This window comes from Chelonoidis abingdonii, chromosome 9 (genome assembly GCF_003597395.2).
Source record: "Chelonoidis abingdonii isolate Lonesome George chromosome 9, CheloAbing_2.0, whole genome shotgun sequence".
NCBI lineage: Eukaryota > Metazoa > Chordata > Testudines > Testudinidae > Chelonoidis > Chelonoidis abingdonii.
The window spans coordinates 12448401-12459870 of NC_133777.1; the positions used below are offsets into that span (position 1 = coordinate 12448401).

At 39.7% G+C, this 11470-nt stretch overlaps 2 protein-coding genes across 6 annotated transcripts in view; one reads left to right on the forward strand and one right to left on the reverse strand.

Annotated features, from left to right (window-relative positions):
* The window catches only part of CHLSN (cholesin), a 210943-nt gene that overhangs the window by 39226 nt on the left and 160247 nt on the right, over positions 1–11470 (forward strand). The gene's annotated exons all lie outside the window — the stretch shown is intronic.
* On the reverse strand, positions 7–11342 carry GPER1 (G protein-coupled estrogen receptor 1). The gene is made up of 3 exons (XM_032794049.2): positions 10537–11342; positions 3110–3284; positions 7–1736 (listed from the first exon to the last, which is right to left on the reverse strand). The coding sequence occupies exon 3, from the start codon at positions 1365–1367 to the stop codon at positions 291–293; it is 1077 nt and encodes a 358-aa protein (XP_032649940.1). The 5' UTR covers positions 1368–1736; positions 3110–3284; positions 10537–11342; the 3' UTR covers positions 7–290.

An 11470-nucleotide genomic window follows, 5' to 3' on the forward strand; every position in this document is an offset into this window, starting at 1 on the left:
CTCGATTCTTCCTAGTCTGATAACGTTTTCTGATAAATTATCATTCATACATGTATAATGCAAACTAAAGCCCCCTTATTAGTCAGCTTTTAGTAATCCTATTGATAATTAAATATAAATCTGACTAAAATGTATTCTTCCACCTTAAAGTCTTGTCATAAAAATATTTAGAGCATAAACCTTCAGTACTCAGCAGGGCATTATATATACATATATTTTACTGTTAGTAGCAAGAGTTTTGTTCTATATTTGTGCAATTTTCAGTTATGTTTTTATACAGCACTACTAAATTAAACTTCTGATTGCTCATTGCTGTCAGGGATGACTGACTTTAGGGCAGCATGACAAAAACGACTGAATGTTGACATTTTAGTTTTCTGTTCAACATACAACCGTAATTTGTCTCTAAAAGTTTCACCTAGAAAACTGTAAATCAGAGGATTCAAACAACTGTTAGAAAAGGCTGCTAGGTTTACAATATGTCCTGTGAGGGGATAATCATGCCGAAAAGATTGGTTGCCTGAAGAGAGTGTCTTTCCTTTCTCTTGAAGAAGCTGAACGCTAATGAAGACATTTTCAGGTAGCCAGCAGATAAAGAAAACCAGGACGACTACAAAAATCATTCGAAGAGCCTTTTGGCGCCGTAGTCGAAGACTTCTGTGTTTGTGTGCTTTTACAAGAACTCGAACAATTAATGAGTAACAAAGACCGATGATCACAAAGGGGATTATAAACCCCAAGGTTATTTCTAACCACTGGATTTCTTCTACATCTGCAAAACAAAAGTAGACCCCTCCAGTGTGCTGCAAATGTACAGCTGTAAATGGCACTAGTGCTGCAGAGATAGATGCCATCCATATGAGGCCACAGCTTAATCTAGCATGCTGCATAGTCCGAAATATGTTGGACCTCATTACTTTTGCAAGTGCTATATATCTGTCAAAACTCATCCATGTCAAAAAGAAAATGCTGCTATACATGTTGATCTGAAGGAACAGAGACATGAAAGTGCAAATTATAGTGATATCGTAATACTTTTCGTCAAGATTAAAAACCTCAATGAGGGAGTCAGCAACTAAAATCAAATCAGCTACTGCAAGATTTATGAAGTACAGGTCAGGAATAGTCATCTTTTCCCGAAAACTTATGTTCACAACTAAAATCAGAATGTTTCCCACAAAGCCAATAGGGAAAAGGAAAATAGTGTAAAGGCATGATAAGAAAAGTCCAATAATGTATTGTTGGTGTTCTTCTGATTTATCAGCCAAGATAGAAGACATGCTTTCATTACATAAATGTGATCCATTTAATTCAAAAGATGTGCTGTTACAAATAAATGCTGATACTGCTCCTGTGTAAGATTCCATGGTTAGGATCTCTGCTGGAAATATCACATCAGTATTCACGCTTTGACTTTCAGTGCCAAAATGGTTAAATTGTTGAGATTTCCAAAGAGGTTACAGCAAGCATTTTAAGGATTTGGAAAGAGGTTTACTTTTTTGGTATAAAATGTTTAAACTGTTTGGAAATGGAATAGAAGCTATTTGTAAGATGCCATGCACAGGATAAATGAGAAAATTAATGTTTCAGATCATATAGGACCTTTCTGAACTTTATGGTCATTTGAATTGCACATACACAAATGTTTCTTCACAAATGTTCCTTCTTGCGGATTGGGAAATGGTAGTATTTTAGGTTCGTTCATTCCTTTTAACAATTACTGAATATCCTTGGACCTGCAATTAGTAAATGAAAAATTATTAAACTCATGCCTAGATGTTTTATTTTAACTTTCTTAAAGCTTGGGCATTCTATGGCATATGGATCATGGGTTTACACTTACATAGACAAGTGATTGTGTGTTTAGGAACATGATGCCTGAAAACAAATGTTCAGCAAAAAAAAGCATTTAATGTACACGAGAGAGTGATTATTAGGAGCAACCTGATCAAACATTGTGTGCTAATCAGGAATGCTTAGCATTGATAAATATGAGAGGGGGATAAATCAGTGAAGTTGACCCATTAATCTCTGGAGTAGAAGAGAGGAACTTTCCTATGTATCATACTCCTTGTTTTCCTAGTCAAATAGCAAGCTTTGGCTGCAAAAATGTTAGAAAAAATCTAGACAGATGAAATGCCCTTGGTACCTTCTGCTTGCAGAGAAAGAGACAGAAGGAAAAGACATCTTTTAAAAACTCAAGATAGTGTAAATTAATACAAATTCACATTATCTTCATGTTTAACCTTATTTTCTTTGCAATAAATTATACTGCATTAACTACCATAATGGGAATGGAGTTGAAAACAACACACCAAGGTGAAAAATAAGAACTTTATAAATGTAAATTTATGTAAACTTGAAAACTTGGCAAAAGTTTCCAAGTATTTTTTAAAAAGGCAAGAAAATGGTCAATTTGAATATTTTTATAGTTGATTTTATATAATTTTGTTTTAAAAATAATAAACCTGTTAGTAATAAGATGATTACATTCTATTCTGTACTATAAAAGTGAAAACGTATACCTGTAGAACACATGCAAAGATATGCTTAGATAAACACATGAATTAATAGATGCTTTATCTTTCTATTATTTTTAAATCTTAGTGATTTAAAATACTGGCGTTGCACATCCCAAGAGAGAGAAAGATGAGGCTGTTAGCACTGGACAGAATTAAAATATCTTCTATTACGAAATTTATTTTTTGGCTTAATGACTTAAAAATCATTCCAGCTATTGCTAGTAATTAGCAGGTTATATTTTGAGGCATTATTGCAGTGCAAGTCTTTGTTCATACAAAAGCATTTTTTTGAAATGTTGCTTATCAGAGATCATTTTGATTTTTCAATTGGAGATCTAAACATGCCATGTATATTTGAATTGTTGCCTTCTTCTGAAATATTCGTAATAGAAACAGTTTTTGTTCTTGAATGAGGTGATAAACTGCTTCAGATGCAATGAAAGGAAAAATTAATATTTAAACAAATTAATGTTTCAGAAAGGTAGATCTGTAAAGATAATCTAACTATGCATAAAAGTCCACCAAAAAACAAACCAATACATTCAATGATTAGATTGTTTGAAGCTATGTAAAGTGTTAGAATTTACCTTTTAATTCCCGTGTGTCCATCCATAGTCATTTGTTCGGATCTGATTTTCTTCCAAGCACCATAAGGCTGGTTTATATTCAGATACACTGTTAGTGGATATGTTAATTTCAGCTATACCAGCAGTAAAAACTTTTAATGTTATTTAGGTGATACCAAGCTGTACTGAATGTCACCTGTTGAACAATTCAGTAATAAAAAATCCATGTAAAAGCATATTCTATTAAACATCATAAATAAATGACTGTCATTGTTTTGCAGCAAATGCAGATCTTACTGCAGATCCTTGGTAATAAAACATGGCTTTATAGATTTCCCAGGGTCGTTCTAATTTGTGTTCATTTGAAGTGTGGTGTTGCACAGTCTTCTTTTTAAGGCTAGAATTAACCCCATTTCTGCTGGTTCCTTTTCTTTACCAGAACTAGACATGAATCTTTTCCCTCATATCTATCAACTATCTTGATGATGCTTAATATAGCTTTCATTTTACCCATCCTTTGTTTTTGAGGGAGGATAAAATAGTAGATTCAAATGCTCATTGAGCACCAGTTCTAAGATTAATTTTGAATAGCAACTAAACATATTTGACAGTTTATCTAAGTGTTTAAAAGACTTTCATAGTCCAAAGAGAAATATTAGAACTTTAGAAAAATAGTAGCTTAGTTCATAAATGAGATGAAAACTTGACTAAAATTTTCCTATCCTCTTTGAGAGTCCTATTTCTCTTTTAATCCTTTGCATTTTATTTTCCACATGCACATATATCCTCAACTTGACTCTTAGTTGTTCTGCTCAAAACCATCTGTATGAAATAAGCTTAATGATGCAGTTGATTTGGAGAATCAGTCTTGCTTCCAAACCCCACTATGGCAGGTGGAGTTTTGCATTTCATCTCCAGGGGCAGAGAACTAGCTGACAATGGCACAAACACCACATGCTGGTTGTCAGAATTGTTCTGTCAAAACTGGAAAGAAAGTCTTAGAACATTCTAAAATGAGATATATGTTTAACCCTTATTTCTCATTTGAAAGAACAAAACTAAAGTTCATATGCACAATGTTCAGAGCTTTTTGTTTTACTTCTGTTTTTTATATTTATGGTCTGACTTTTTTATTGTAAAATGCCACTCACTGCTCCACTTCTATACAGTATTCTGTAGCTACTATCCTAAGGTAGGCTGCAGAAGGTCTTGTTAAGCATATATCCTCGTGTTCAGGATTTTCAAAAGGATTTCAAATTACAGGTTCAACTTGGGATAGAAATAGTCAGCCTGATGCCTTTTTTACATGTTTACGAAACATTGTTAAAATTCCCTGAGTTGTTTTGGTGTCTTTTTGTTTTTTTTAAGTAGCGGAGGAAAGAGATTTTGTTTTCTTGTGTAAAAGGCAGGGGTGAAAGTAACTTACAGGACTTACCGGTACTGCCGGAGTCGTGAGGGGGCATGGCCTCATCCAGAAGAGGCGTGGCCTCTCAGATTTAAAGGCCCTGGAGAACGAGAACTGGCTGTGGCTTGGAGCCCCAGGGCCTTTAATCAAGCCAGGGGCTTTTCCCAAGCTGGCAGTAGTGGCTGGAGCCCGCCCGGGGCTCAGGGCAACAATAAAGGCGCCCCGGGCTCTGCACCAGGGGGAACCCTGAGCTTTGTGGGGCTGGGGCATGGGATTTAAAGGGCACAGAGCCCTGCTGCTGGAGGGAAGCCGGAGGCCCTTTAAATCCTGGCCCCAGTGCCGGGCCGCCACAGCTGTGGCCGGGATCAGAGAGCTCTGGGCTGCCCGAAGCCCGCGGGGAGCTTTGAGCCTTTAAATTCCACGCCACCCTGCCCGCGAAGCCGTGTCCGGGATTCAAAAAGGGTTTTGGGCTGTCTGGCAGTGGCGAGGAGCTCTGAGCCCTTAAAATCTCAGCCACAGGCAGGCGATTTTAACAGGGTCTTTGGCCCGCAGCTGAGTGGACTCTGAGCCTTTAATCCCCGGCCCAGACTAGCCGCCAGAGCCTCACCCAGGATTCAAAGGGCTTTTGGCTTGCCCGCAAGCGCGGGGCGTCTTAAGCCCTTAAATCTCAGCCACGCGGCGGATTCGAAAGGCTTTGGGCTGCCCTTTCATCCCCGCCCGTGGAAGTCGATGCGGTCCAAGCATGGCGTACTGGCTCTTGCCAGTCCACATAACGGGATCAACCGACTTACTTTCAACCTTTGGTAAAGGGCTTTTGCGCAGGAGGAAGATAAGTGGACTGATGGGCAATTTTCTTAGCCCGGTTGCATGCAAAAATCTGCATCCCTGTGTTGTGTGATCAGTTATAGAGGGGACAGTTGGGGTCACCAAAATAAAGGTTCGTTTAAGAGTTTTGTTTCCAAGTTCCACCATCAGTTGGCTTTTATGATTAAAGAATACTAATTTGTAAAAGTACTAATTCTTTGCATTTTGGATACAACAGAATGTTTTTTTTTTAAATTTCAAAGATATTTCCTGGTTGCAACTCGCCTATTATAGCTTTTGTTTTTTTTTCATAAGCAGAAAAAATCAAACACAAACATTATCTTTATTATAATGTTAATGAAGTTCTATATTCTTACACTTTTTTTAAGTCTGAAAGGGGTGACTGCTTACTGATGTTCGCTGAACATTTCTCCAACAAAAAAAAAAAACATATTGAAAACTATTCAGAATCTGATGTAGCTTTGTTTGTCCACTATAACATCATGTATTGATTAATCCAGTAACATCTTAGCATTCAGCTTGGCCAATGGTAAAACAAGGGAATAAAATGGTTTCAAGACAATTTTTAGATGCGTTGAACAATTGTGCAACCTTCTGTTCTTAGCTTTGCTTGATATTCCAGACACATTGATAGTAAAAGGTACCTAAACAACCCATATTAAATTGACATCATGCCAATTATTGCGGTTTATGGTACCTCCTGACATACGTCATCAACTTTATGCTGCTAAGAAATGCACTTGATAATTACTGGTATCTGTCTAGCGATAGTGAGACTCGAAGAGATAGCGTTATCTAGATTGGTGATTTATGTTATTTTTCAAGAGGTTATTTTGACTATGTAAACATTGGTGTTTTGATTTTTTCAGTCAAGTATGTAACGGTAATTTACGAATTTTATTTTTAACAGCACGGGATTTCATTGACTGCAAATTCCTTTGTGCTCTCATGTATTAAGTAATAATTTTACAGATTAATATGATAAGAGCAGCCGTCATACTCCACATAATTTGCGCGAAGAGCAGTCTCCCACCGCTATATCCCACCATTAGTGCACAAAGAGTGGGGCTTGTAATTGAAGTAGGAGCCTAAGTGAGAGCAGAGCAACGGACGCGAATCCGGGCAGTGGCGCCCACCTTACATGCTAAACAGCAAAACAACCTTCCCCGTGCTGGCTGCAGCTTGCAGGAGGAGCCTGCAGAGTTTCTCAGGGTTAATAAGTAGATAGGTAAGGTAAGGGTTAAGTTTCTTTTACCTGGAAAGGGTAACCAAACACCTGACCAGAGGACCAATCAGAGAACTGGATTGTTTAAAGTCAGGGGCGGGAATTTGTATACTCGGGGTCTTTGTTGTTTTCTCGGCTATGGTAAACAAGTTTCCTTCTATCTCCCTCTTATCTCAAATATTCTACTAAAAGTCTGTGAGTACAAAGGAAAGCAAAGTAATTCGGCTATGAAGAGCTTTGTGTTGTATGTACAGATGTGGATTGCTGTGTCTTTTTGCTTCCTCGGCTGTGAGGGACAAGCTTTCTCCTAACTCCATCTTATCTCAAAGTTTCTCCTAAACATCTGTGAGTACAAAGGAAAGCAAAGTAATTCGGCTGTTCCATGCTACCAGCAAAGCAGCCTTCCCTGCTGGCTGCAGATTGTGGAGAAGCCTGCTAGAGCTTCTCAGGGGTGTATGTTGCTAGAATCTGCCACAAGAAGTGTGAGGCCTGGTCTTCACTATGGGGAGATCGATGCTGCTGCAATCAATGCTATGGGGGTTGATGTAGTGGGTCTAATGAAGACCCGCTAAATTGATGGCAGAGCGCTTTCTGGTCGACCCTGGTACCCCAGCTCCCCAAGAAGATTAAGGTAAATCAAGAGGAGAGCATCTCCCGTCGACACAGCACAAGGAAGACACTCGGAAAACTCCACCTAAGCTATGTTGACTCCAGCTACATTATTCACATAGCTGGAGTAGCATAACTTAGATCGACTTACCCGCCATAGTGAAGACAAGCCCTGAAACAGAACTGCGAGGTGTGCAGTGGTTGAGCCTTGCAGGACAAGACTGGGATAGCAGGCGCTGGAGCATTCCCAGATGGAAGGGAAGCTGTACTCAGTGGAAAGAGGAGCAAAACTGAGGGGAGATATGATTGCTCTCTATAAATATATCAGAGGGATAAATACCAGGGAGGGAGAGGAACTATATAAGCTCAGTACCAGTGTGGGCACAAGAACAAATGGATATAAACTGGCCATCAGGAAGTTTAAACTTGAAATTAGATGAAGGTTTGTAACCATCAGAGGAGTGAAGTTCTGGAACAGCCTTCCAAGGGGAGCAATGGGGACAAAAGACATATCTGGCTTCAAGACTAAGCTTGACAAGTTTATGGAGGGGATGGTATGATGGGATAGCCTAAATTTAGGCTATTAATTGATCTTTGACTATTAGTGGTAAATGTGCCCGATGGCCTGTGATGGGATGTTAGATGGGGTGGGATCTGAGTTATCACAGAGAATTCTTTCCTGGGTGTCTGGCTGGTGAGTCTTGCCCACATGCTCAGAGTTTAGTTGATTGCCATATTTGGGGTCAGGAAGGAATTTTCCTCCAGGCAGACTGGCAGAGGCCCTGGGTCACTTGCTGGAGGATTCTCTGCACCTTGAAGTCTTTAAACCATGATTTGAGGACTTCAGTAGCTCAGACAGAGGTTAGGGGTTTATTACAGGAGTGGTTGGGTGAGATTCTGTGGCCTGCGTTGTGTAGGAGGTCAGACTAGACAATCATAATGGTCCCTTCTGACCTTAAAGTCTATGAGTCAGAGTCTAAAACCGTGAAGTAAATATAAAAGTAACATCTCCATATACAGAAAAATTGGAATTAGTAATAGTGTTCTATAACTTTGCTGAAATTAACGAAGTGTAAAACTGTAGAAAATATAAAGTATGATGTTTATCTTTCTGATATAATTGAAATGTATAAGCAGAGTAAGTAGTTTATTTTTGGATGTAGATTGTTCTCTTCTTTCCCTCTCTTCCCCATCTTTCTCCTGACAAATACTACTTCTACCTTCTTTTTTTTAAAAAAATCCTTAGGTGACATCCTTTCCATTTGGACCCTCTCCCCAACCTTTCCCCAACCCCAGGCAGTCTCTGGTAATTTCCCCATTACTAACCATGATTGTGATCTGAGTTGGAGTGGGTAGCTGTTTTCCATGCCTCTTGGAAGTATTGAAAGCGTCTAATAGTGTGTATTTTATGGACTAGCTTTTTCCAGAATTATTGGCAAGCGAATACATTTCTCTTATTAGCAGTTTTAAAGAATTAAATCTTTTTCTCAAATGGAGACCATCTGGATCATTGGTAAATTATTTTTGTAAAAAAATTATTTTTGTTCAATTGTGTTATAAAAAACTGGGCTTAGTATCTCAGATTTTAAAACTTCAGGAAAAAAGGCACAAAACATTAAAACTCTGTAACTAATCATCCATCTTTCACATTGCAATCAGTATAAAAACAGAATAAGAAATTAAAACACTAAACCAAAGAAACAATAGTGCTTTCTGGAAATCCCAGTTGAGCCTGGCAGCCTTTGCTGGATACATCAGTCTCATTTCTCAGGCATGTCCCAGGTATGTGGACATGTGTCCACATAAAACCCACCAACACCATTGGCATTAATTGGCCCCATCATTGTCCAGTCAGTGCCTAAAACTAAGGAATCAAGGGTAAAACCTATCCTTTCACCGAAGACGTGATCGTTGCAGGGCAGGTTTAGTTTTATTGGTGGGACATCGTGGGGAAATCTTTGTTGTTAGTGTCTGAGGTGTATATGTTCTGTGACTATATAGAGGGCTTCTGGGCTCATCCTTTCTGCCTTATTAGCTTGTGGTGTTACTCAAGTTTTGCCTCCAACACAACTCATGCTCAGATTTAAAAATCTCTAAACTAAATTAAGTGGTACTTTTGATCTAGCTATTCCATCAATAGGTGTGGTCTGATGTTCCAGTGCTGCTGACTTTAGGAATGCAATAGGGGATGCAACATCTTGAATCAGTCAACTGTTAATCCAATCACTTTGTGCTTTGGTCCAGTGGTGTTTTGCATGTGATCACTCTTACTTGAGCCAGGCTAGTTTGAACTGAGTAACTCACAAGTACTAATTTTGAGCTAAACGTTGCAGTGAAGGCAAGCCTCTAGAGCTGCCATTCCAATGTATTTCATCAGCACTAAAATTCACACCCAATCCCCCAGCAATCAGCAGCCTAGAGCTCTTGCATTACAGTGAAAGACAAAGGCTTTTTCCAGAGCAAACTGTGCGCTTAGGAGCATATGTACACATTTCACAAAATATTCACCCTTGGCTTTTTTTAACTAATGCCACTGGTTAATTTATGGTGATATGGCCAGAAATAAATGTGGATTATTTCTCAGCAAATTAGGTGAGTCTGTCAGGAGAAAGGGTGGTTAACAGAGCTATTGCTATTAAGGGAAGGAAAGTACACACTAGTCTTTTGGTAAATAGGTTCAGCCTTTACCCCATAGCTGTTATTCATAACTTTAAAAACCATAACTATATAAACCTTAGCCGAAGTTTCTTCACCACCCCCTCTTGGCTGTTCCTACAGGACCAGTTCTGTCCTAGTTCGTTCTAGCCCAAAGAGACACTCCCATCCCGTTATATCCTTTTGGAACTAAATGGACCTTCCTGCTATTGTGTCCCAGCAGTGATTATCCTGAATCTTAAGGGAAGCTTTGAGCCCCTGATCCTAGGATGACATATATATTCCAGTAAAGGGTTTTAGTCCACTACCTTATTACATACCTTCCAGCCCCTCCATGTTATAGAATCATAGAATATCAGGGTTGGAAGGGACCTCAGGAGGTCATCTAGTCTAACTCCCTGCCCAAAGCAGGACCAATTCCCAACTAAATCATCCAAGCCAGGGCTTTGTCAAGCCTGACCTTAAAAACCTCTAAGAAAGGAGATTCCACCACCTCCCTAGGTAACCCATTCCAGTGCTTCACAACTCTCTGAGTGAAAAAGTTTTTCCTAATAATCAATCTAAATCTCCCCCACTGCAACTTGAGACCATTACTCCTTGTTCTGTCATTGGGTACCATTGAGAACAGTCTAGATACATCCTCTTTGGTACCCCCTTTCAGGTAGTTGAAAGCAGCTATCAAATCTCCCCTCATTCTTCTCTTCTGCAGACTAAACAATCCCAGCTCACCTTCATTTTCTCCTGTTCAACCCATGCTGGACCCAATTCCTAGTCTCATGTTGCTGGCACTGAACCTAGTCACCTCACTGCCTATGGTGTGTTTCTTGTCATGACCATTATCAAGGGCCCAGTATATGCCCTGGATTCCAGGAAAATGCTTTAGTCTCCCCGCCTGACAAGAAGGCCACAGTGATGAGGGGGACAGAGTCAATTCATATGACTCTCAAATAGGGAAACAAAAGTCATGGGCTCTGTCCAGGAGTCCGATGCTGACACAAGTGATCTAATAAGATTCTGGGCAAGCATCCTTTTTGGTTCCTCCCTTGTTCTTCTATGTGGCAGTTCTACCATCTGTCCAGCTGGATATCCTCCTTTATTTTTAGGACATGGCTGTGGTTATCTCTAGTGGCTTAACCTCCAGTTAGTCCTCTTTGTGTGCCTGTACTAGGGTGCACTGACACCAACTGTCCACACAAATCTCTCAGGCAGACTTTCCAAGCACTGCTCCACTGTTATAAAATCCATCTGTTCCCTTACCATCTGAGTATTACACCTGAGCCAATGAGTTCCCAAGCCCTCAAATACTGAGCAAAGGTATGTGGCTGCACCCCTGACGGAAAGAGCTCACTTCAAAATCTCTGCTGGTAAGTCTCCTGTGAGACCTCCCAGTCAATCCAAAATAAGTGCTGATAGCCTTGTAACCTATGGCCACATGCTTGTCCAAAGCCTCATATGAAGCTTGCACTGCAGTGTCAAAAAAAGGGGGCAGAGGAGGGGAGGTTAAATGTATAGTTCATGACTCTTGTCTCACTGAACTGCAGTAACTACCCACTCAGAAGAAACCAAGTAAGCTTCATTTGCATCTGAAACTGGTAGTTATTGGACTTCAGTCTGTGCTGGTGCTGCAAGGGGACTGATGAACTCCAAGAGGGAAGGTGGATGG